At 36.7% G+C, this 26,728-nt stretch overlaps 1 protein-coding gene across 4 annotated transcripts in view; it reads right to left on the minus strand.

Annotated features, from left to right (window-relative positions):
- BIRC6 (baculoviral IAP repeat containing 6) overlaps nt 1–26,728 on the minus strand; it is a 173,386-nt gene that overhangs the window by 50,552 nt on the left and 96,106 nt on the right. For all 4 annotated transcript variants that reach the window (XM_063390687.1, XM_063390688.1, XM_063390686.1 and 1 more), the window contains 10 exons: nt 23,779–24,559; nt 22,731–22,874; nt 20,914–21,043; nt 18,008–18,139; nt 15,539–15,706; nt 12,815–12,988; nt 9,213–9,409; nt 6,801–7,101; nt 3,923–4,140; nt 1,659–1,823 (listed from right to left, as the gene is read on the minus strand). In XM_063390687.1, coding sequence (XP_063246757.1) covers nt 1,659–1,823; nt 3,923–4,140; nt 6,801–7,101; nt 9,213–9,409; nt 12,815–12,988; nt 15,539–15,706; nt 18,008–18,139; nt 20,914–21,043; nt 22,731–22,874; nt 23,779–24,559 — 2,410 coding nt within the window. The remainder of the gene's footprint in view (nt 1–1,658; nt 1,824–3,922; nt 4,141–6,800; nt 7,102–9,212; nt 9,410–12,814; nt 12,989–15,538; nt 15,707–18,007; nt 18,140–20,913; nt 21,044–22,730; nt 22,875–23,778; nt 24,560–26,728) is intronic.

Consider the following 26,728-nt stretch of genomic DNA (forward strand, 5'->3'; position numbering starts at 1 on the left):
GTTTGCCAGCTCAGACCATTGAGACCTGCAGCTGACCAGTCCCTTTCACTTTAAAACTTTAAGTACACCAACTAGCAGTAGGACTTTTCTTCTTTTCAGCTGCAAATGCTTCAAATATTTTTGTAACTTCCTTTGGGATGGGACTTCAGCTTATAAATGAAACAGTAAGCTATGGTGAGCACAACAGTTACCTGAAAGTGTTTCTCCTGTCTGAGCCAACTAAGAGCAGCCTTCCCCTTGGCAATGGTGGGAAGGCACCTGCTGACTGCACACCCCCTGTCCCAAGGGCAGCTGTGGCTGAGCTCACAGCCCCTTACTCTGAGTTGTAGACATGTTTCCATGGGTCTGATTTGTGCAGCTCTACTATCAACTAAGTAACTTTGAGGTTTGACAGACTGTATTGCTTGAAGTCCCAGGGACTTTATTCACCTTTCTGGCCTCTTTTCCTTCATTCTCCCTCTTTTTCTAGCCCTCTTACCCATGGTATTTTGCTGCAGCATCGTATTAGCACTCTGTACAACAGAATTTCTCTAAACCTTTCTGGAGCAGGAACTAAGCAAAGTCTGCTGTACAACTGACTGACACGTTCAGTGAAATGCTACTTCCTTCAACTGCTGAGTGCCCTAAGCAAATGCCTCCTTACTTCAGGACTTATCACATTCATAGCTAAACCTCTCCCTGGCAGAATACAGAATACTGCCTGGAAGCTTCGCTGAGAGGAATTTAGCCAATTTTCCTCTTTCTTGCATAAAAAAATGTTTACAGATTTTATTTATTATACTTTTGCAAGGGATATGATGATTGTGCCTTATATTCTACAGTGATTAAAATAACTGAGCATCAAAATGGTATTTTCATCAGGGTGTGGGCATTCCCAAAATTCCATCTCCCTTGTGCTCTAACCCCAGCAGGTTAGCTAATGCTTTTGAACTGAGGGTTCTGTGAATTAAACTTTTAATGACGAGATGCAATCTCATATTCCCTACACTGATCCAAGATAACAGGGATTGGTTGGATTTCATAATGGACTGAAAAGCCTGATGATGCAGGATCTTCTTCTCCTTAGGTATTTAGAAGACATCAGAATTTTACTAAGAGCTAGATGTTTATTGGAGAACTACTATTGTCATGTAATTGACATACAAAAGATTTTCTAGTATGTATGAGTGAGATTTTGTTATATTGGCCTCACACATTCATGGACATCAGTACCAGCTATGGGCACTTCCTTAAAGTGGAGTGAAAATATGCAAGAAATGAATAGGTAACACTGGTTAGCACACAAACCAAAATGCCTGTTCCTGCATCCATCTCCTTCAATGGACAGTCTTTACTTTTGACTGAGTGCAGTCCTTTTGACAAAGGTGTGCAACAGCTCAAGGGAAATACACTGGAACACCTCCTTGCTCACTTTTTCTTCAGAACTCACACTCAGGTCTTTTAGGCCCAGGTCTTAGGCAGCAGCCCAGTGCTATCTGACAACAGCCTTGCTCAAAATATGATCTATATAATTTTCCATTAAGACAGTTGTTTGCAAATAATTTTTTCCCAAATATTGTAATTACTCTACTCTATTTGTCTGTGTGTCTGACAAAACTCCAGTTTCACTATCCATGCTTTAAGTGCCTCTCAGTTATCGAAATCTAATAATTACACACCTGTAGAAGGCAGGTCACATGCTCTTCTTCTAGTCTTTGCTTAGTCAAGGCTTGTTCAACATCCCATCCTGAAGCTGTTGAGCCTGTTCCAAAGCCTGTACCCTTAGCCCAGTACAACTGCTGCTCTTCTGTTGATGCAGTATTGTGTGTACTTGACACCTGTGGCTAAGGTAAGAAAAAAGAAAATCACAATTATTCCATGACTTCATCTTAGTAGCACTCTCTTTAAAAAGCCTTTGTTATACAAAAGAATGTAATCCCAGTTTATTAACTTTATAAAGACATCATCAGGATCCAGTGAAATTCAAAGCTTTCCACAGCAAAGACTGCCACATATATGGAGTTCTAGTAAAGGTCAGCAGTAAACTGTTGAAAGTAGTTCTTGAATTTGACCAGTACTGTAGGCCCTTTATTATTCTCTTTTAAGATACTATCACTGCTTAAATGATGAGAGGTATTAAAATGCTACTTAATCAATACCATTCTACACATCACAGCTCTTTAATTATTGCTGCTTAGAACCTAGTCGAGTCTAATAACAATGAGATGAAGGGGATGGGAGTGGAAATGTTATCAAGAGAAAATGTATTTTTTCAACAATGCATGTACAGCTTTTACTAATGGTCTGCCTCTGTGATTTTACTAATCTAACTCAAATATTACACTTCTTAGCCCTCATGAAATACTGTGGAATTATTTACACTAATTTTTGAATTTTAGCAAGTCATTGTTGAAAAGGATGCAGAAAAAACTCTGATAAGCATTTTTAACTGATGTTTTCCCATTTACTTATTTAGCACTCTAAACAAGCGACTTCCTTCTTTCATTACTAGGTGACAATTAGCTGGAAACCACATATGCAATATTTGTTTTATGGCTCCAAAAAATTTCATTTTCTGTTCACATCTCCTTCAGTGACTTTATTAAAGATGGTATATCAAAGAAAAGAAATGATGTATGAACAGACTGCAATGGTAAAAGAAATTATCACGGTACTCTGGAATCATCTTTTAACTTTTACACCGGGAACGTAATGTGTCTTGGTGATGAAACAGCTGTGTGGTTATTTTCATGTACACATCAATCATTACATCACTCACGAACATGTTGTGCCTTTAACACTCGAGGGGACTGTCATGAGCACTGAATTAAAGCACTTAAGGGAGAGCCTAGCCCCAGAAATACAAGCCTCAGTGCAGGCCTGATGCATCTCTAGTTTCAAGTTACCATCTATCACTTGAGAGATATGAATTATGAGAAAGCAAGCTATTTAAGGGGTCATGGTAGCACTGAAGTAGAAATAAGAATTAATGATTGCCCTTTCCCTCCAAACATGCAGAAATGCTAAGGTGTTAATGTGTCAGCAGCCTGATACCCCATTAGAAGCAGAATCTCAGCTTCTCCTTGAATTTGATTAGCCATTAAGGTGAATTATTCTCAGGCACAGTTTCATCTCTTGCTTGCTCAACCCTTCATCAGTATCACAGCTGCTAAAATATGAACAGCTCTATATTTTGCAGGTACTAGTTCATATTCAGCCACCAGGAACTTTCATGTAAGCCTCTACCTAAAAAATGCTAAAGAGGGCAAGTCATTAATGTTTTTTTCAAACAGTTTTACAGACAATTGATAGGTTATGTAGAAATGGTAACTTACAGTCCTAAAAACAAAATTGGAATATATATATATATATTCTGAATAGAGGGTGGTATAACATGGGAGACACCTTGAAAAAAGTTGAATTTTGGAGATTGATTTTGTATCACGAATACTTTGGAAAATTTTTGTCTTTAGATCTCATTTAAATATCAGTGCAAAGATGGTACAAAAATCACCGCATTAATTCATTAATTTTCACAACTCATTTATATTTATGAAGCATTTGAAAGGAAATAGTTCGTAACCAGGAGTTTAGATGATGAGTGCTAAATAAGGTAATGAGGTCATACTATCTAATGGGTATTAAAGAACCCATTCATTGAGCATTATATGCCTCTCCTGCCCTGAAAAAGAAGGTCCTGTGAAAGAAACCGATTACACCTGAATGCCTCAAGACAAGCCTGCTTTCTCTACTTTCATGAAAAGCCTACATTCATGATTACTATGGGTTTTTTGCAACACGTAGGGATAATTACCTAATCAAATACTTCACAATTGTTTTTGAAGTCTGCAAAAATTAGGCTACAACGAAAGCACCGAGATGATTTTGTTTTATTTACAACCCTTAGTACTCGTGGGTGGAAGGCAGTGTGCTGGGAGCTCACCTCTGCGTGGCTGGGACTGGAGTTGGGCACCCTTGGCGCGTGGTGGCTGAGGGCAGAGAGGCAGGCCAGGATGAGGTGGATGGCGCCGATCTCCAGCGCCATGCGCCGCAGCAGCACGCCGTCGTCCGTGGTCAGCGGCGTGGAGCTGAACAGGCTGCGCAGCACGTGGAACGGCAGAGTCGGCAGCACGTTCGCTGAAGGGGACTGCAGGATGTGACCTGGGATGGACAAGAAACACATCAAACCCACGTTTTCTTTCAATAGCTCTACACAGCTTATTAATCTCTGCAATAGTTAATGAACGTACAGAAACCTACTAAGGACTTAAGCATTCACAGACACTAAAGCTATCTAATACTACGTTTCTCTTCAGAGAAAAAGATCATTATGAGGAGAGTGTAGAAGAAAGAATGTTTCATTATTTTATTCATAGATTTGATAAAGAACCAAATTTTAAAAATATGATTTGCCATTTCCAGCGAGAAAACTGGTTAGGATTCATTTTTTTAAAATATATATATATTTTTTTAATCATTCCAAATACAGCAAGGTAAAGAATGCGTGTGATCAGCTAATAGCAGCTCAGCTGACAGGCAGCAGTAGTTTATCATATGTAGGATTCTTTTTTGTATTTATGTGACCAAAATCTGAATTAATGCACTGACACAAACCAAGTTTCTACTGATGTTGAATACATGGTGAAATACTAACATAATTATAATTAGATGAGTGCATGTATGAATTTTGTGCTACTAATACTTAAAATTTTTAACCCCTCTGCATTATGAACAAAAATTTTCTTTTAAAAGACACATTTCAAATACTGGAATGACCTATTAATGCAACACGCTCAAAAATTGTCTCAATTTTTTTCCTGTATCTAACAATACATTTCACATTCCTTCCCCAGTGCATACATAAAGAGACAACTGACAACTGGAGGTGCTTCAAACAGTGAAAATACTTTAGAACAGCCAACTCTGTCCAGAAGTTTGCTTCCTATTTTAAATATTTTATTTTCTCCCTCCTTCTTAAGAGTTTATCAGCTATTTAATGATCCAGAGATTTAAACAAATATGTCTGTATTTGTGTGTATATGGATCTACACACATACATACATACACATGTGTTAATTCATATCTATCTGATACTCTCTGCAAAGACAGTAACAAGAAGGAATCTAAAGTCCTTTGACTGGGATCTTCATATAAATATCAATTATCAAATAAAAAGTTCAGGAAAATAAGCCCATCTGATAGAATTCCATAACTGCAGGCATAGCCAAACGAAAAAAGAGGAAATCCAAACATTTGCACATTATTTATCTTTGTGCAGACAACTGAATCCATGTTTTAATCTATAAGCCATAGATTTATAATTGCAGCTCTTCATATTACGCAAGAAAGTAATGAGATTCTACATGTGTCAAACATTTCCAACAAAAAAGGAAGATATTAATAGTTTATACAGAAAACTAATGTGGATTACTGTGTACAACTGAAGCCACATTTTGTAGAGTTGAATTCAGATGTTTGGCTTAGGGAAAAGGGAAATTGGCTGTTTAGTCCAGCTACAACAAAGGCCATGAGGGAATGTAGTATCTGTCAACAAATGCATTGGAGAAAGAAGAGCTGTTGTCCACAAACTGTATATGAATAAATATAGGCAAAAAAATAAAACCACCCATCAAGAAAATTATGTTCTGGAATAATATTCCAAGAGCAGTAGTAGCTGCACACACACACAAAAAAGAAAGTAACCCAAATTCTAAAGGTCTCTTTATTAAAAAAAAAAAAGAAAAAATGGATATAAAAATTGCATGCAGTATAAAGGACTGGGATAACTCTAGAAACTGCATATAGTTCTTCAGTTATCTACCACACAAATTAGGTGGGTGTAAGCAGCTAGATTGAATTTTTATTGCCCAGTTTGTTCTTGTCTACTGTCCTGCACCTAAATACCAGAGAAATAAAAAGATAAGCAGAAGGGAGGGCAAATGAGATTCTTGGTTTTCCAGCTGGTCTTATTAGGTCCATGTTGCACACCACTCTATAAGAGAGACTAACTTCTGACGATTGCAGAAAAATCAGCATTCTTTTCAAAGTTATAATCACAGAATCAAGTAGATTGGAAAAGACCCTTGACACCATCGAGTTCAGCTGTCAACCTGACACTGCTCAATGCACCACTACACAATACCCAGTGAAAGGAAATGCCTTAAATGTATGAAAACATATTTCATACACACTGGTCTAGTTTTTCAAAACAGTAAGAAACACAAATATTAGAACTATATGCAGAAGTCCAGGTTCATTTGCAGAGACATTCACAACAATTTTTTTCCTGGCTTGTCTGTTAAATCTTTGAAGAATATCCCATTTCTCCCTCTGAACTCACACCATCAAGGTAGAGCTTCTGTTTTAGGCAATTTAATCACCATAATCTTTAGATCTTACTCTCCTTTTCTAGAACAATACTATTCAATGCTTAACTGTACATCTGTTGTAGCTTTGCTGTTATCCATATTAGTCTCCATTTGGTTGCAGAATAATAGGATATTTGCTCAATTAGTTGAGCATTTCCAGCTACTCAGATCATCCTGTCTGAATGCAGTCATCTTGACAGTGTCATTGTAGGTTTTATCAGTGCTTATTTTACAATTAGTCTGACACAAGATGAGAACCCTTGGATACTGATGATTGTGACAAAACTTTGCCAGACAGAACTTAATAGAAACAACAGTTTATCAAAGACACCTTCAATGTGCTTCTGCACAAACCAATTCTAACTTCCTGATAAAAGCAATACAATGCAAATAAATTTAAGTAAAATGATCTATCTGTGGTCTACAAAGAAAGGTAATAATTACAGCACATACTTCCTTCACCATCATCTGTAACTCCCAACACCAATCTCAACAGACACTGAGCATGTTTCCGTTCTTTTAGCAGCACCTCAGCATAGCCCGGGAGACGGAGAAATAAACCAAAGGCAGCCAAAGAATGTGCAGGTATGGGAGACATAGTCTGGACTGTTGACTTGATCGGTGGAGGTTCTGCAGCAATTGTTTCTGGTGCTTCATACACCAATTCCCCTGACTGTTCAATGGTAACCCATTCAAACTGATCACTGTCCTTCTGTTTTTCCTGTGTGGCTGACGTAACCACTGGAGTGCTCACCTTAACCAACAGAAACAACAAAGAAATTTGGCAGTCATTCAGTTGAACACCTTAAATAAAAGTTCTATTATAGTAAGGATCTAAAAGACATGCAATCTTAATGTAGGACACAATAAAGAAGTCACACAAAATACTCCACCATTTGCAGACATAGGGACCATGCTAAATGGCTCAAAAGGGCATACTTTGTTGCATAGTACATACTTTGTGCTAGAAAGCTTTGTCTACATAAGCAAGCAAAAGTATTTTGCCAACCTGAAATTCTCAGTTTATATGTGTTGCTTAAATATAGAGGCATAAGAGACACTAATTGCTCTAAAGAAAATACAAACATTAATTTATGTACCATACTGTTAAATAAGAAATGGCTCTTAACATTAAACACTATGAACATAAGTATTTATTTTTAATTACATACTGCAAAAAGAAGAAAAATTATTCATAATGCCTTTAAAAATAAAGAATAACTTCAGGTATCTTAGCAGTTTTGTAGCAACTCATGATCTTTTTAAAGTTTTGATTGATTTGGCAGGCTTTATTACTATTATACTCTAGCAGAACAGTCTGTTTTATGACCAGAGGACTGTGCAGTCAAGCATTATGATGGGAATCAGAGTTTAAGGGGGTAGCGGCTGTACAGTGCCCCAAGACACAATCAAACAATTTAAATGGAATTATGACACTGAGGTCCTTCTCATAATTAAATGTCACAGAGGTTTCAGGCTTTCACGCTATTCAGATAAACTGATTTGATCATATTTAGAATTTTAGTACTTACCACCAGACTGATTTAAACTGGAAAAGATTAATAGGAAAAGCCTTTACAGAAATGATCAAGAATACCAAATTCCTAATTTAAAGTCCAAGCCATGTTTTATTGCATTTATTCCAATTATCTTCACATTAGGAGAATCAGAAGTACCAGTGACTTGGAGAAATATAAAAGTAAAATTAAAGAACTAAGGGTCTGGAGAACTCATCAGTCTTCACTCTGAATAGTCTGTCTGGTATTATTGTATTTAATTTTTTTGTGGTTCGCAGAATTCTTATTCAGTATTTGAATCTAAACATGTATCTCAAGCTAAGAAATTGTGAAAAGACATTAAGTTCCCAGCCAGGAGTATGGAAAAAGAGCAAAAAAAAAGGAATGAAATTTCTCATGGTTGTAAGTTACCTTTCATGTGTTGCAGAATTCCATATATCAGCTTTCTTCAGTACAGAATACACATTATCCCTCTTGGAATTCATAATACAGTAACTGTTTATGTAAATACTTATCCTTAACTTATAATTTTTGAACTGCATTGGTACTAGACCTCTAAGGCCTTTGTATAACTATTTACAAAGGATTCATACTAATTATCGAGTCTCACTACAGGGTTCCTATGGTTGCCGTAGTTTTACAGCCAGGGTACTGACTAGCACCCTTAACTCATGATTAATTCAGTTTCAAGGGGAATAAATATTCTTTCCTGTTAGGAGTATCAGCCATAAACTTCAAAAATATGTCAAATAGAATCTGAATAATTCACAGGTTATTTTTTCTCTTATTAGCAGTGTGCACTTATAACAGCAGCCAAATGAGTAATTCCACACTAATGCCACTATTGACAATTTTGAAATGCCTATCAGTGCATCTGGAGGAATTCTATATATAAGTGTACAAATAATATCTATTATTTCTTAATATAAACATATTGAAAATGATACTGTTATTTATAGTAATAAAATTACATCATGTGCTTTGAGAACTGAATTTCACTTAACCATAAAAATATCTATGAGGCTACATTTGTATGAACAATTAAATGACAAGCAAGTATGCCTTTAGAGTACTTTATTTTCCTGCATCCTCCAAGATATTTTAAGTTAACAGAAGCAGTTTGCCTTGGTCCCACAAGGACATGGCTACTCAGTCTGATGTGGACAGGGAAGCACGTGTGCCACTGGACAGGGCTGCAGAGTTATGCACTTGCCTATTTTAAACTGACTTCCCCACATAACTGAGAAGTTAAACTGAATCATAGAGAAATATAAGGAAAATACTGTCCTTAAACAAACAAACCAAATACTCTCGGCATGTTTTCCGACATTTATTTTCTTCCACTCACTTGTTGAATTACGTCAGGATAAAGCATAGGGAGTCTCTCTGCAATAAGAGCCAATCCACCCATGCCTGCAAAAACTTGCAGTGGAGACTGAATGGGACAGGTTTCAAGAAGTGACTCATCTAGAACTGCCTCCATACACTCGTCCCCAGGACTGATGGCTTCATCTTCAGGGCAAGATCCCAGTAAATCTGCATGCTCTACAAAAACACAAACATACAAGAAATTATTACATATCATCAATACTGTGTTTAATTCTTTGTCCTCATTTAAAAGTGGATTTCAAAAGTATTGGTTCCTTTTCAAGCAAAGACTGAGCCAAGAACCTGAAATGAATACAAGAATATCTAAAGAAAATAAGTGTTAGTGGTACCTTTTGCCAATGACAGCAGATGCATGTCAAACTTAGCATTGTTTTTACAGGGCTACATGTTATTCATTAGAATTTTATGTTTTATTAGAATTTGATTTATGCCTTCAAGATGTCATTATTTTTAGAGTTATGATACTTTTTAACATTCTTTCATCTAGAAGTTTAAGTGTAGGTTTACTATTCTCCAGTGAAGAGTTTATAGCTGAAGAAAGGAAAGAATTCGAAATTAGTTTTGCTTCTCACATCTCCTCTCTGAGGTGTTAAAATGGCCCTTTGCGAAAGCCATGAAATATATTCTTCCTCACAAAAATGACCATGATCTGGATTTCTAACTTTCTACTTGCCTTCATCCTCCTCCATCCTATGACTAAGCACCCTAACATCTTGTACAACAGACAAATGAACATTCCATGCACTTATGCACACAAGTATATTACTGAATATACAGAACCCTCCCACAATTCTTTATTGCCAAAAACGAACCCTCTTTTCTAATTGCCACAGGCAAACTTCAGTGAATATTCGGTATATTTAATCTAAAAATCTGTTTTGCAGATTACATTTTTAAGCAATGTAATGCAGGGGTCCTCTGAGTCTTCACAGTACAGCCACAACAAAAGGCAGGAGAGATCAAGTGGTCTTAGTATTTCTTCACTGTGAGCAGCCTGACACTCATGACAGCCCTCAGTTATACTCCAAATATATAGTGCACATGCTGTTATTTATTACATACTTGTAAAAACACAGAAGCACATTAAAGAATAACTTGTGCACCTACCAAAACAAATGTCTTATGAAAAAAAAATTAAACAGCAGACACTGTGTCTTTCAACAGATACTTCATCTTTTAAAACTGTTTCTTCTCTAATTTGAAAGGGAATAGGAAACAGCAAGTCTTTCCCCATTCTAATTCTCAATTTTTAGAAGCACCGTGTTAGAAAGACATCACCAATGTGCTGTGAGAGGATCACACTGCTTTGGAACAACATGATCAAAGTGTAAGATTTAACAAGCTTGAATCAGGCACTTATAGGAATATGTACATCAATTCATCCTACCATATTCACTGTGTTTGAAGTAAGTCTGTCTGTCTGTCTGAAGAAGTCCTTCACAGACAGTGTAAGAAAAGGTCACAGATACTTTCAAAACAGCATAATCCTTGTAAGAAGATGTCCCAAGTGTTCTAATGTAACACTTTGAATATATACAGCTTTGATGTCTACTGTTCTAAAGGACACGGGCAGAAATCTCCTCTGTGGAAGTGCTCCTTTCCCCCACAGACAGTGGGTGAGGGTGTCACAAACTTGCCTTCCACCAAACATAGGGAGGATTCCACCTCACTAGACTGAACACGATCTGCAATTCAATTGCTTGCAAAGGCATGAATTGATTGGACCACAAATATTACATATTCTTCATAACAATGGTTTTAAAATAAAGATTTTGACATAAAACCTCACTCTTCTGTTTTGCAGTGTAAAAAGCTGTAAGCCTTCCTGAAGGAAGAAAACAAGAAGATAGAAACACAGAGACACTGATAATGCACAGAAGGCTGTTTCTCTGCAAAAGTAAGTTCTCAGTGAGTAAGGCTATAGGCAGATCCTTCCATTGTGAGAGCAAATACATTCCATCATCTTCAATATTCACTCAAGGAGTTACATGTAAGTATGCTTCTCAAGTCCTTGCTTTAGTTAATCTCTTTATAATCCAGTTTAAACCAGTTCACTTCCATGAGTATTGTCCAAGTTTTCAGTGAAGTTATGCACTTCAGCTGTGGAAAACTGCTGATTTCAAAAAAGGCATTGAAGCACACAGAAAAAAAATGTTAATAAATGACACTTTTCCTCAGGTAGTAGTAAATGTAGCACTAGAGACACCATGTGAAGCTATAAAATCTATCCAGCATGGATGGTGTCAAAAAACCCAGTCTACTTTAAGTAGCAAGTAAAGGAACACTGATATGTAAGAATGATTTCTCTAGATATTACAAACTAGTCATGAAAAAGCAGTAGCTCTGACCTTCATTACTGCTGAGTGGTGATTGTGAATAAAACTAATATTTTGCTGTATAGCACCACAGATCAATGGATTTGTAATGACAAACTCAAATTTTCAAAAGTATTTGTCTTAAGTTAAAAAAAAAAAGTGCACAGTAACTTAATAAAATTTCAGAGGACTTTTATGCGTTCACACACAACTTTACTACTAAATTGAACCTTCACTAACAATTTGACTTTTATTCAAATAGTAAAATACTTACTGTATGTTTAGAATTTCAACAAAGAGAGTAACTAAACAAAGGTATTATTTGAAAAAGATATGTCTCTCAACAGTCTGAGAGATATGTATATCCAGACACTGCATAGAGTCATCAAATGCTTATTTCAGACCAAATATCAAGAAAATTGTTTTTTTTTTCAACACTTCTGTTTCTTATATTTTCTAGAAACAGTCTATCAAGTGAACAGTTATTAAAAGAAGCCCCTGTCTTAAAAGAACTGAATTATTAACTTTGGAATTCCATGCTGTGTCAGCAGGCTGATGATCAGTAGATCACAATTAGCTTGCTTTCAAAGTCTCTTTTTTTTAAATCTTGCCTGAAGGAACGATATAAAACTATTTCAGAACAGATTCCTGGGATCGATCTCCTCCCCTCCCCTTCTCTAGCAAGCCAATAGCAAGCAATTGGCAGAAGTATTAACACCAAATATATCATATTAGAAAATGTTAAATGTTTTTAAAAGGAGTTATAAGACCTGCTTAGAAGGCTTGAGAGAAATACCCATTTTCAAAGAAGCACTTGGTACCTAAGACACGGCAATAAAAAAATTCACAGGCTTCTTTAACTCATGTGGTTTCAAACAGCTCCTGTATTACTAAATCTGCCCTGGTTACCAGCACAAACATTTACTAGAGAGAACTGATACACATGTCAAGAAATAAAATCTACTGTATCTATACAATCAGAATTGTATCACATACAATACTACAATGAAAAAAGAGAAGTGAAACCAGAACAGCCATATTGGAGCATATTATACATACAGTTTAGGCAGGCAATGAATTTGTACTTTATCACAAAGTTTAGCTCTTATCTAGAAAAGAATAGCTCAGGAAAATCATCCAAGAAAATAGAGAAAACTGCTGTTTCTCATCAAGAGAATCAAAACAATTTTTGTCTAAAATAAAAACATTTTTAAAAGGAATATACCAAAAAAGTATGAACACTCACCTTTCTCTGTGTGAAGACGTTTAAACGAGTCTGTTTTTGATAAGCTTGGATCTGAGATGACTTTGGAACCAAGTTTAACTGTCAGATCTATTGATCGGTATCCCTGGGGGAGTTTGCGGTCATACAGCAGAGTCAGAAGCTGGGCAAGAGTCATTTCAGCTGGTAAGGGCTGACCTAGACAACAATGGCATCAGGTCAGAGAGGAAAGTTCTGACTGGGTTATCTTAACATACATATCCAGGTGCTGTTCATCACTTGCACCACAGATGCCAAGTAGACTAAATATCATCTGGCTCCAAACTAAGGCCTTAATTTTACCATTTGTTCTCTTGGGAAAAGGGGCCCCATCAGTTTGGAACCAATCATCAGAAAGATCTACCAACATTCCCTAAGAGAGCTCTGTGCTGAGAGCACAAGCACTTGGCACATTTAACAAATGGCTAAGGCTGTAATTTGATGTGCATTTTAAGTGGGTACTGGCTGTCCCCTTCTATTAGACATCACCTATGCATCACTCTCGCATTGTGGGACCATAGAGGTGTTTGTGACCAGAAGGTAAAATGGGTGGTGGTATTGAAAAAAGTGGAAAACAAAGAAACTGGCAATTCTTTTTCTGGCCTACTGATCTCAAGCCTAGTTCACTACTCCTGTGGTCAGGACAGCAGAACTCAGTAGGGGAAAAAAAAAAAAAAAAAAGCACTGCCAGGTCTACTTTTTTCCACAGCCATGCAGACTTGAAATGCACATGCAATACAGCACAAAGTGATTACTCAAATTCAGATTTTGGCCACTCTGTTGGTTGCAAATATGTTCTTCCCTAAAATTACAAGGCAATCTCAAGGCAAAAAAATCTTGCCTGACAACAAGTAAATTTACACATGAAATATCTTAGAGTTGGATCATATAATAGCATGTCCATTTCATCTTGACTGTATTTAATCAAGCAAAACAATATCTAAATCTATAAACAATATCTAACAGTTTCTTAGTAACAACCTGTTTCTTCAATTGAAGATTGTGTCTTAAGAAAAACAAAAACCAAAAATGCCTTGCCATTGTACAAGTAAGTTTTCTACCCATTTTCCCCCATCACTGATTTTCTTCACATGGCTTACTATTTTGTAACAACTGTTTGCTGTGCAAGACATGACCAGATCAAAAATACAGAATGGTTTATGTGACTGTCACATGACAGTCAACCTTTACCAGCTACACACTGAGAACAAGCACTGGGTTTTGATCTCATCTCCAGAACAGCAGTATCATAGATTATCCTGAGCTGGAAGGGACTCACAAGGATCAAAGCCCAACTCTTGGCCCCACACAGGACAGCCCCAAGAGTCACACCATGTGCCTGAGAGCATTTTCCAAATGCTTCTTGAACTGCCAGGCTTGGTGCTGTGACCATTTCCCTGGGGAGCCTGATCCAGTGCCCAATCATCCTCTGGGTGAAGAATCTTTTCCCAATATCCACCCTAAACCTGCCCTGGCACAACTTCAGGCCATTCCCTTGGGTCCTGTCATTGGTCATTTGTCACTGGAAAAGAGATCAGTGCCGGCCCCTCCTCTTTCCCTTGTGAGGAAGTTGTTGACTCTCCCCTCAGACTCCTCCAGACTGACCAAGTGACCACAGCCACCCCTCACACGGCTTCCCCTCAAGGCCCTTCACTCTCTTCATTGCCCTCTTCTGGACTACCTTTAATAGCTTTACGTCCTTCTTATGTTGTGGCACCCAAACCTGCCCCAGCACTGGAGGTGAGGCTGCCCCAGAGCAGAGCAGAGCGGGACAATCCCCTCCCTGGCCTGGTGGCAATGCTGTGCCTCATCTGCCTACCCTCCAGAAGAGCCTGTACCCATCCATCAGGGCACACCCATCACTGGACTCATCCCACCAGGCTTCGCTTATCAATTTTAGATATTTGGATCCAAGTATAAAAATACAATCCTGCTAACAACTGCCAAAGGATAGCCCCAAAGCTGGTAATTTGATGGTAAGTCTCAAATTTAAGGATTTTTGGGTGAAAATGACTTTGATCAGAAGCATCTCTGATTTATGCACTTAATTCCATTAGCTGGATCCAGACAAGAAGCTGTTCTGCATAAAAATGAAGTGTTTCATCCATGTTTTTGTCATTTATGCTTTATCTAAGTCACTACAATTTCTTCCTACACAAGAGAGATTGCCAGTCTTGCCACCAGTTTGGCAATCTTGCCATACCATATCTGATATACATGGAACAGGACCATGACCAGCTGCTTTGGACATGCTGTTTCTTTAAAACACAAATGTTACAGAATTCAAGAATATTCCTGAACAGGCAAATCAACTTTTCAGAGAGCAATGCAAGATGGTTGCCCACTTAGAACTTGAAATAATAGGGCACTGGTACTGCATCACATGTGCAAGAAAACCTAAGTCACCTTTCAAGCCCACTCTGTTTACATTTATGAGTGAAAGTGGAAGTGTTTTGAGAGGTTTTTTAGGAACAAGATACTAAACTTCAAGGGACATCAGTGTAAATGCTAATTTTTTGAGTCGCTATGATGCTATAATGCTGCAGTTGCTGATGTTATAACACTTTCCAGTTGAAAGCTGTTTACCAGTCCAGAAGGGCTTCCCATACCAAGATACTAATGCCCATTACCATTGTAACAACGTCCTGATCACGTATCAGCCACTGGAAAGACCATAATCTTGATGTTTAAAATGTGTTATTAAGTTACCTGGTAGTAGTTTATGGTATAGATGAAACACTGGCACACTGATGGTCTTGCTGGAAGATTCTCCTCCTGAGGAAGAAGCACCAACTTTATCTGCCATCACTCTTCCTCGCCTTGATGGTGGACGTGGAGGAGTAGATGAAACAGCTCTTTTTGACTGAGATTTCAAACCTAGTACAGAAGTAAAAAAAGTCAAGTTGTTCCAGTATTTAATACCTTTAGTTAGCCAAGATACAACATGAAGCCAAAACCTTCAATGACAGAAAAATGTAAGAACTTTATCTCACTGGCTAATTAAATACCAGACTAACATTTATGTATAAAACATATTTGCAAATAATCCCAGTATTTTTAGTTAAAAGGCTGTGCATTCTCCTAAGCCCCAAACATAAATCAAACCATAACCAGATGATACCATGCATAAAAAAAACAAAAGCTGTTCCACTTCTGCTCTTGTTAGAGAGTGTCTCACAACAGGCACTACAGCAAAACTTTTTAAAGCTGTTTTTTCACCTGAAAGCAAGAAAGATAAATTTTTCCAAATTGACAGACATTTCAGCACACATTATATTGATAACAACCACTTGTCTGGTCTACAAAGGTGGCTTTAGCTGCAGTACTGACAGTACCACACGTGATGAAAGGTGTCTTTATATGTGCTTTTCAAGTTCCCTGGCCCCAAAACATTTGAAGTAAGCACTGCATGAAAATTAGGAGGAAGAATAGCTGTATAAAAAGCTTACTGTTATTACACAGCACGATTGCCTTATCTTAGGAAAGCTTAATGTGACTTAAGGTACAGCAAAATTATACTGCAATCATGTATCCTTCTGTGCAGGTAACAGACCAAGGTAAAAAGCCAGCAGGTCAAGATACAGACAATTACTAACTTATCATTGTCCAAGAGCTGCCACAAAACTAACAACATCCACACTCAAATGCTGTAATAGACTCTGGTTTCAGCTGACCACTAGGAGCAACTCTAATGTGCAACACATTGTCCAATAATGTCAGTATACTCAACTAGCTTGTCTCAGGAAGATCAGGCTGCAAATACCATGTTCTCCCTCTATTAATTTTACCCATAGGTAGAAAGTTAAATACTTTCAACTTCTTGAAATTCTGAGGACACTTAAAAACCCTCAGAATATATGAAAAATTAATGACAAAAGAAGAAAATATTTGACAAACACGTAGTAAAAACAAATGCTAATGAAATAAGTTTGTATTTAAACTCTTACTCAATTGGAAAAAATTTGGAACAACATCAGAAAAGACTGAAATCTGCTTCTTTTTAATAGAGAATGGGCTGTATGAGGCAGCTGGATGAGTGATGCAACTGGAATGACATGGCTGACTACGCTATGCCCTATCTTCAAGCTTGGCATAATATTTTTGTTTCTTTCTACATTTTTTTTATTCATGTTTTAACTGTTTTCTTGTACCTATTAATATTTTAGACACTACTAAAACATATTTAACTTGTTTAAGTGGCATCCACTGTAAATATTACCAGATAAAGATGCTGTAATTAACATAGTTATGTTGTTTCAAATGTATACCAAGTTCAGTGTAACTGCTGCCCTATTCAACATTTGCGTTAAGAATTACATCTACATCCAAAAACCTGAAATAAAAAGCTTAAGAAACATTGGTGCCAAAAGTCAAAGGAAATCAGCATCTCTGCTTTATGCTTCATGAAGTGTGAATGAACTCAAGGCACCTCAATAATGGCAGAATGCTAGGTAGGAAGGGAGTAGTTTGAAGTTCATTAATCAGCTTCAAACCAAAAGACTAATGACTTCTACAGCCATCAGCTGAACTGTAACATTTGTGTACCACCACAAAATTACTATGCTCAATCTGTATCCTCCAACAATAGATCTGCAGGAACAGGGCTTACATAAAAGACTTCTGAAGGTTCGACTCATTCATTTACATAAACTGGATGCTTTGAGAGAAACTCCAGTATTAGTTGTTTCCAAGTGGAGTAACACGGTTTTATGCCAACATCTCAATCCGACAGTTTTTAGCAGAGTACCATTAGTTCTTATGCAAAGTATGTGGATACCTTTTATTTCCAAAGCATATTTTGGGAAAGAAAGGTGATTAAACTCCGTTGCACCAGCTACTGCACAAAGGTAGAAGCAGTAACACCCTCCAAAGTCCAGGGGTGTCTTTAAAAAATGCTTTAAAATACCCTAGCAACAGCATCCATGAAGATATCACTGACACATATATTTAGGTGTACATAGATTTGACAAATTTGTCAAAGTATAATCTGCCAGAGGCAGCTGTTTCACCAGGAAACAATCTTTACTGCCTAACAGTCAGTTACATTACAACTGTAGTACTGGGTACTGCAATCCTTCTAACCATCACTAGTAATAAAATTAATTATTGGTAGATATTTTCTTCCCCACACACACTTCTAAAGATCCATTTTATAAAGGATAGAAGAAAAAGACATACCAGAAGCAACAACAACGCTGTAATTGTCCTGAAATCCATTTTCTGCTTTAACTTTTTCTTTCTCTTCATAGTTCTTTTTTTCTTTATCCTCCTTCTGTTCATTAATTAGCTTAGCTGTAATACTGGGTGTATCTATATGGGGGATGGAGGACAAGGACAAACAAAGAGAGAGAGGAAAGAAAAGCATTTCAAGATACTAAGTTGATTTTATTAGTTTTTAAGCTGTTAACAAGGCTATTCTCAACTACTGTAGCAGCTCAAGAGTCCCAGCACAGGCAGCAATAGTCTTGTCAATACCTCTGAATTAAGGTATTAGAGTAATTCTGTCCTCTTCTTCCCCCAAAACTCTGTTCTCTGACAACTTAAATCTGTAACAGTTTAAAACCATTACTACTTGATGAGTCAAGAGTTTTCACATTAAAAAACCCACTAAATCACTGCAATCATCCAAAAATGAGATTAAGCAAAAAATCCCTATCCAAACCCAAAGAACCAAAAAACCCACAAAAGATATTGACAAAATAACAACATCAAAAAAATTTTTAAAAAGGGGAAAAAAAAAGAAGAAAAGAAAAAAAAATAAAAAAGAAAAACAAAAATTCCAAAACTTTTTTAAGGACAGCTGCAGACTTATTTAATTAGGCTCTTGTGTCTGGGTATCTCTTGTTACATACTGGTCCAATTTCAGAACTGGTAAATTCTCTTCCTTTGAAATTGGAAGATGCCTAAAGTACACAACCAAATCTTGAGCTGTTTGCTTAAGAGAACATTAGATTACTGCAGTTCAACCCTTCAATCATTAGTGTAGATGACAATTATCAGTAAATTATTAAATCTAATCTAATTTATTAAATCACTAACGTTTGGTGACAGTGGAAGATTTTGTACCCTGTATGGTACAACACTGCCACCAAAATGGCCAAGTAATTCTCTAATTGCTTCTGAGTAGTAACTTGCTTCCACATAGCCCCAGCAGCTTTAAGGTATAGCCAGACTCCAGACCTGGAAGTACCATCCCACTACCTTTTTTAAAAGCTGGGGATAAAGTATGAAATTAACATGATTCTTGTGATTTATTTATGCAGAAAGTATGAAATGGTTAATTTGAGACATTGACAGTAGTTAAGAAAACAGAAATTACCCAAGAGACAGATTCTGACACAGGATCTTCATGACTTCCTATTGCTGCAGTGATGAGTCTTTTCTTTCTTTTCTAACCCCAGCCCCCTCTTTTCCCTCACCCCAAACACACAGCTTGCTCCTCTTACATTCAAGCCTTTTTTACTCTGTCCTAACCATAGACTTCATGGAATGCCATACAAGAACCACAAAGCCAAGGCACAACAAAGCTACAGCAAACCCTAAAGTTATGATGCCCTACAAAGTCAGCACTTGACCATTTTCAATTACAGACATTAGTTTACCACCTCGTCACATTCTCCTCTCCAGTCATGCCTAGCACTGGCTATCAAGCTGACAACAAGACACCACTGAGGCAGCTACTCAGTCCAGTTTATGTCACTGCCCAGCAACTGAGCCCTACCTCGCAGGAAGTGACCCTCCCACCCATTACAGTAATGGGATCCTTGCGGTTTGTGGTGCATTTCACACTGTCAGTCACATTTCACACATGACTCTCTGGACAGTAAATAAATACAGAATTCTATCAGAAATTGTAAACTAACCCTTGATAAATAGGATACAAGCATTTAGCTAGGAATGGATATTTTTCTATTAAAATCCTAAAACATCTCGTCCTATATCGTATTCTGCCAAATAACACTTTAGTACTCCTATCAGCTTGTTATGTAACATTAATTGCCCCAACAAATTCGTTAGCAATTTCAATGTAAAAATTTTCCACAGATATAAAAAAGCTATAGTTGCTTTTAACTCCATGAAGATCTGTTTCATGAATTAGAAGTTAATCTACACTGAGTTCCAAAAAGGTACATTTTCAAGTAAACCTACATATATAGGAGCATACATACCTAGTCAGATGAACAGGCAACTAAGTGCACACCCCTCAGTGCACATCTCCCATAGGGCAAACACAATCACTCTAACCATCTCTGACTTTTCTTTGGGGTTATTGAGTACCACATCTTAACAATAAAGAGGAAGTCCTGGATTTGTTTTTTTTTTTTTAACTAGACATGTATAAAACTCATTTTTCATTTAACACGTCCAAACAATTTTTGCTCTATTTATTACTAGAGGAGAATCAACTTGCACCTTGCGTGGTTTTAACTAGAGAGCTCTGGCACGGACATGACACCTTCAGTACGAATTCCATTCTTTAACTAAATTTAAAAAAATTATTAAGCCTAATCTTTAACATACAGTTCTGTTTCCTAAAGAATTAAATAAAAACTAAAATTAAAGGTGGGATTCCTTTTAAGATTAAGATGTCTACCATTTAGGTGTCAAAATCCATATTATTGTCTGGGAAAGACTGATCAACAGAGTTCCCTACAGAGAGGTTCATCTCTCAGTGTATATTCAAGTAGTATAATTGAAAGTACAGAAATTTTAAAAACAAATAAATTAATGCCTTAACATTATACTCTCACTGTGCATAATTTAAAAATTAATATCTAAAAGTAAATTATACATTTAATTTCCTCTTTAGTAAGCAAATGCAAATATTTATATAGCAGACAAATGCATAATCACAGAAATCTGATGGAGCCTTTTCACATGACATACATCTCCACCTTGAGATGTAGCACTAAGGATATTTAATGGACAAAATTTGGGGAAATTTAATGAATGGATGAAAGACTGTGTGTTTTAAAGACTGATATTTGCAGTACCATTTGCATGGTCAAACAAACAATATAAGATTTTTTTTTAACTGCATTTAAAAAAAAGGAAACAAACACCATGAACTATTGCAAACTTGCCTGACACACGATCAAGAACCTCTGCTAGAGTTGTTGAGACAGGCAAGTGAAGAGTACGAAATTTGTGTCCAGCTCCATACATTGGATGTTGAATTACATGACTAGTAGCATTAATTCTACCTTTGTACAGCTGAAAGGCAAAAACAGTGAACATTAATTATGACTTTAACACTGAGAAATAACTTAAACCACTATGTTCTTACAAAGCCATGTCAGCTAGATAAAGCTAAATTCTTAGTGTGCTAAAAAAGAAAGCTGACATATCCTTCAATTTTGGAGGTACAAAGTAAAAATGCATCAAATTAGGACACATTTAGTTTCTTAACTCAAAATAATTTGTTTTGAAAGCCTACTATATTTTTAGGACCAGAAACAGTATGATATCATCTTTGCTTTAAAAAACCCAATTATTTTACATAGCTGTAATATGAGAGAAAAATTGCATGTCTGAGACTTGTAATTATTTAGGAAACAAAAACTTAACTCAAACTAAATATCAAAAAATAACAATATACTTTGAGTAGAGAAAGATGATGTTTCTGTGTTGCTCTGACTTGAGGAGGGAGTTTATTCTAGACTTAATATCTACTTTTTGTTATTATGACAGGTAACTAAGTCACTATTCGTTAGAACACTGCAAATATTTTATCATATTTTAGACAGCCCTGAAAACCTGTTTATTAATACACACTTACAGGAACAATTTATTGTTGTGCAACACAATAAGAAAAAATTGTGTTTGCTGACAACCAGAATTGAGCTTCTAAAGAACAGTTTTGGTAAGAACTTATAAGATAAAAATGGGGAACCCATGTTTGAAAGGTTATGTTGTATATTCTAGAAGTATATCCTGTACATCCACATTATTTTTAAGGTTTCTCTTTGCTTGTTATAGGAGGAATCATCTCAGTAAGAACACAATTTCTCAATGTTTTTAATAGAAGAAATTGAACTATGACAACTTCAAGACATTTTTTCTGCTTTTACATATCTAGTAAGAGGTTTCTGTAAAAACCTGTTGCATGTAAAACAATTAACAGACAATCGATGCCACCATCACATTATCAATGGACCTGTAAATAATTACTCAGCCAAGTTAAAACATTTAAATGTTTGTGCTAAAACTGTATTTGTGCCTCCTTTTCCATTTTATACTATCTAATCCAGTTTCCCTCTCATATCTCTCCCATAGTACTTTACTTCTGAGATGCAGAAACCAAAGCAGCAAATACTTTTTTCTGGATGAGAGTATCAGATCTTTTAAAGAAACTTGTGTTTTTACTCTATTTTTTTAGTCACAGCCTTCAACGGAGAGCACTTAAGGCATCAATTGTAATACTGTTCCAGTGAAGCATGTGGAAGCATAAAGCATACATCTGCTTCATAAATTAATTCACACATTTGTCACTCAATTTATTCATGGCATTTTGATTAACTGCTGAAGGATGTCTGCTAATTTTGACTACGACTGATCCTTAATGAAACTGCTAAGGACCACTGGACAGATATTGTATCTGTATTTATTGCTGGTGTGTAAGGGTACTATTAAAAAAACTTCAGTAAGATAAATTTCAGTCGTCAGATTCTTCAGAAGCAGTATATTTCCAACAAATATTTTGTGTTACCATAACACAGTACCTTGAATTTTCTTCTAAAATGATGAGTTACAATTCAATAGCACTTCTCTTTCCAAAATTCCGTAATGTGTACAACAGAAAAAAGCTGCTGTCTAACACTTAAAAGTTGAATACACTCAGACTTAAGATTTAAAGGCTAAATTTATTCCATGTTTACCATACGGTATCAAAAACTCTTACTGGACAAGGTGACTGAAGAAACAAAGTCACTTTCTCATCCTCTAGCATCAGCTGCAAAAAGAGCCTCCTAATAAATCCTGAAATATTTCCAGAGGTTGGGAGGTTCCCACGCTGAGGAGAGGACTGGAACAATTCACAGAGAACCTGAGAATGCAAAATGATACAAGATTTAAGATATTTCTATATTTAGGTCTTTAAAATATAGCTCTACACAGCCATAGTAGACAGTGCCCAAGATCCACTTCTAGTTATCACACAAACCAGCTCAGAAATGAGCACCACTGAAGAAAATACCTGCAGCAAATAAGGCCCTTAAGGTAAAAGTTTAAAACGCTGACTATAGCATCAAAGTAATTGTAAACACATAGATTTCTCAAAAAGATAAAAAACTGGAAATAAAGTAGTTATAAAAACAGCTTTTGAATCCCTAAAGCAAGCATTTCCCCAGGCATAATGCACTATAACTCCCAGCCATTAACAGAGAACTGACTCAATTTTTTACCGAAGCCTACTTCTTTGTAGAGCATCATCATTTTTAATGCTGAAAAACCATTTTTTCATTATACTTGTATTCAGCTAGGTCTGCAAGGTTAATGAATGTGACCAAGATAGCGGAATCTTCTCTAGAATGCCAAATGCAAAGCCATATTCTGCAATACCCTGTATTTCCTTGGACACAGGCTGCACAAGCAAACTTGGCAGGAAATCTCCTTAGGTTACTAATATTAAATATGTGTACGAAGCTTGCTGTTCATATTCCATTTCACAGAAGTTCAGCTCTATCCAATTAAACTCTTGGAGTTTAGTCTAACGTTTATTTCTGTAAACCAAGAGGAATACAAATCTCAACACGACTGGACAGCCATGCCAAAACATTTTTATATGTTTCAGACTCAGACCAACAAGCTAACAATTTTAATGTAAAGTTTTTCCAGTCAATGACAGCTTAGAAAAACCCAAGTTATTATAAAGAAAGGTAAAAAACACAGAAAGTTTTCCAAGTTAACTGTAGCTATTAAATGAAAACATTACTATTTTTCTCTCCCACCTGTGCCATAAGTCTCTGGTTATTAGGATGGCAAGAGATGCACTGTAGGAAGAAAGCAACTGTGGCATTCTCAATGGCTGTCCGCTGCTGCGTGGTCAATCCTGTGGTTACAGTCGAAGAAAGCAAGCCGGACCTTGCACTGGTCTGCTGTGCCGTCATATTGTGTCCTCCAGAGGTAGCACCAGAATGGCACAACAGGAATAAAAGTGCTGTCCACAACGGATTGACTTCAGAGCCACCCAACCAATCCTTCATCATGTGGCTGTTGCCAACTTCCGTCAGAAACCTGAGAACAGGAGCAACCAGGTCTGCCGTGATGGGCATTTTATTAAAGTGCTGTGGAACGTGGTGCCTCCTGAGCCTGTCCTGCGTGATATCCACTGATTGTGCAGTGCAGTCAGAGCTAGAAGTATGGCTGAAGCAAAAACTGGCAAGGCTTCTTACAAGCAGTGAAGGCAAACCTGAGTCCAGTAACTGCTTGATAGCTTCAGGAGACTGAGATGAGGCAGCAAGAGTAGCCAGGTGAGACTCCGTTAGTGCAAGAGGGGCTTGTGCATTTTTAGAGTCATCTGTCAAAGATGAACTGAGGTCCTGCTTTTTGCTGTCATCGGTCATAGACAGTCTGTGCTGACACTGCATTGGAGGAGGCGTGATACCCATCCATCCCATCAGTAAGGAGAAATAATTTGGGTGGATGTGGCACATGGAACAAAGCAAACTATCAACAGCTTTCTTCAAAACCACGTTGCAGGGAAGAGACATGGACCAGTTAAACAGTGACCTGTAGAAGACAGAAAATCATATCAATAGATCATCTGCCACTCATCTTCCCCTTTTTTATCATACAAGTTATCATACAACATTTTTGCACTTTTATGATTTGCTATTATAGAAGCTGCTGCAAAACACTCTGTGCTGAACTTGGAAGCTCCTTTTAGATCACAGTTTCAGCAGGATGCTGATTTCTCAAGAGTATGCTTCAATTTCTTTCACCATACTGTACTTTAAATAGATATAAACCAGCTGCACACAAAAACCAGATTTCAGTCTTTCGACAGTTGTCATACATCTTATCTATTTTTAACCAACTGCAACCTCTTTGTGCTGTCAGTTCTCCAAGCTGCAGCTATTAGGGTCACACATGTGTGTACATAGGCTCATTTACATGAAGGTCGCAATTCTTCGTAAGAACTGAAAGTACTTTAACATGTTTCAAATTTTTTTTAGATTTCCCTTACTAGGCATTTTCCTAAACATGCTGCAAAAAAAAGGAAAGCAACAACAACCTTATTGGTTAAAAACACACCCTTGCTATGCTTACTTGTCCTAAACTTGGGACACAAGTTAACAACAGAATTATTCCTCAATGATTCTAAAATCCCACCAACCTTTGACCTCACATCCAAGTACTCTCTGCTTGAATGCTAATCCAAGGCATATGAGTGCAGAAGCTAATTCAGCTTCTGTTATTCATCTTAAATTCCAGAAGGGGTACTTGTAAAGTAAAATGATAATTTCTTCACACAGACTTGTTCAGAGTATGTAAAGTACTTGAAAAAAAGCGCCAGTTTTCTAAACTGCATTCACAGTACCCTGACACCACAGCGGTTACATTATCTTAACATTTACATACAGAGGTGAATATGCACTTCATGCCATTCAATGCTAGGTTTTAAAATGAAATTTGGATGTATTATCATATATTGCATTCCTACTGGAAGACAAGGATTGTTTTCCCTTCTTCTGGATGGAAATGCTATTCTGTGTTTAGTCTAAGGGCACTCTAGGAACTCAAGGAACTCTCTGGGTCTAACCAAAAGTTGGATTTATCGCCAGTCAAGAGCATGGTCAATAAAACCCCTCCCTAACAGAAAACTCACCTCAGTGGCTAAATGATCTATAACTCTGAAAAGAAGTCACAATTTCCAAAAGTCCACATATAATAAAGATACACATTTAACTCTCCTCCAGCTATATATTAACCCAACCCAAATGCCAAAATCTTCTGGACGAGTTCATGCTCTATGAAAAATAACATTTTTTTCTAAATGCATATTTAAAAATAACTAAGGGATTAGCATCCACTGGCCAAAGCAAAAATACTGAAATGGAAAATGGGGATGATAGGAAACTATTTCCAAGAAAAAAGTGATTTATCACAAGAAGGAGAAACTTGGAGCTATAGCTGGAATCCATTACAATATTTCAAAAGTTACTATATCAAAGAAGATGACAAATACACATGAAAAGTTATTTTTATGAGAAAAATACCCATATAACTTTGACAAAAAAGCTTTTGTATTTATTAAAGAACATATTTTATCATTTGCTCCAGATGGTGCCTCATATGAGTAATACTTTTATATCTGGCAGGAGGTAGGGGAACAGGGCTATATTATAACTTGCATACTCAAACTAGGTACAAATTATCATTTCTCTCTGTGATGAAAACAACACACTATCCTCCAAAAGACAGGAACTCAGCTGTGAAACCCACATTTATATAAATCTAATTGGGCTGTCTGCTTTAGCAAGTCTATTTTTATTAGACCTTTTCCTTTTCAAGTCTTAAAATGTATCCTGAAAATGTATTTCTGTTAAAGTGTATTACTAAAAGGACAAATTGACCTGCAATTTAAAATCCTTAAACTGATTCCCAAAATGAACAACCTCATTTTGAATTAAAAATTATCTACATCACAGTATCACTGAAATGTCTTTGGAAATTGTCTTGCTTGAAGTCATGTTGCACATGTGTAAGAGTTCAACATGCTTGTACCTGTAACCACAACTTATGTGGTTACAACTTACACTTGATGGTATTTGAATGTTTGACTATGCCTAAAGGAGACTGGTTGTGGAAAAATATGAACAGCAAGAACAAAACCATGTGCAAAGATCCCTTCATTAACTGCAACTGTATTCAACAGTACAAATCAAAGATGCCTGA

The sequence above is a fragment of the Prinia subflava genome, chromosome 2 (assembly GCF_021018805.1).
Source record: "Prinia subflava isolate CZ2003 ecotype Zambia chromosome 2, Cam_Psub_1.2, whole genome shotgun sequence".
NCBI classification, from domain to species: domain Eukaryota; kingdom Metazoa; phylum Chordata; class Aves; order Passeriformes; family Cisticolidae; genus Prinia; species Prinia subflava.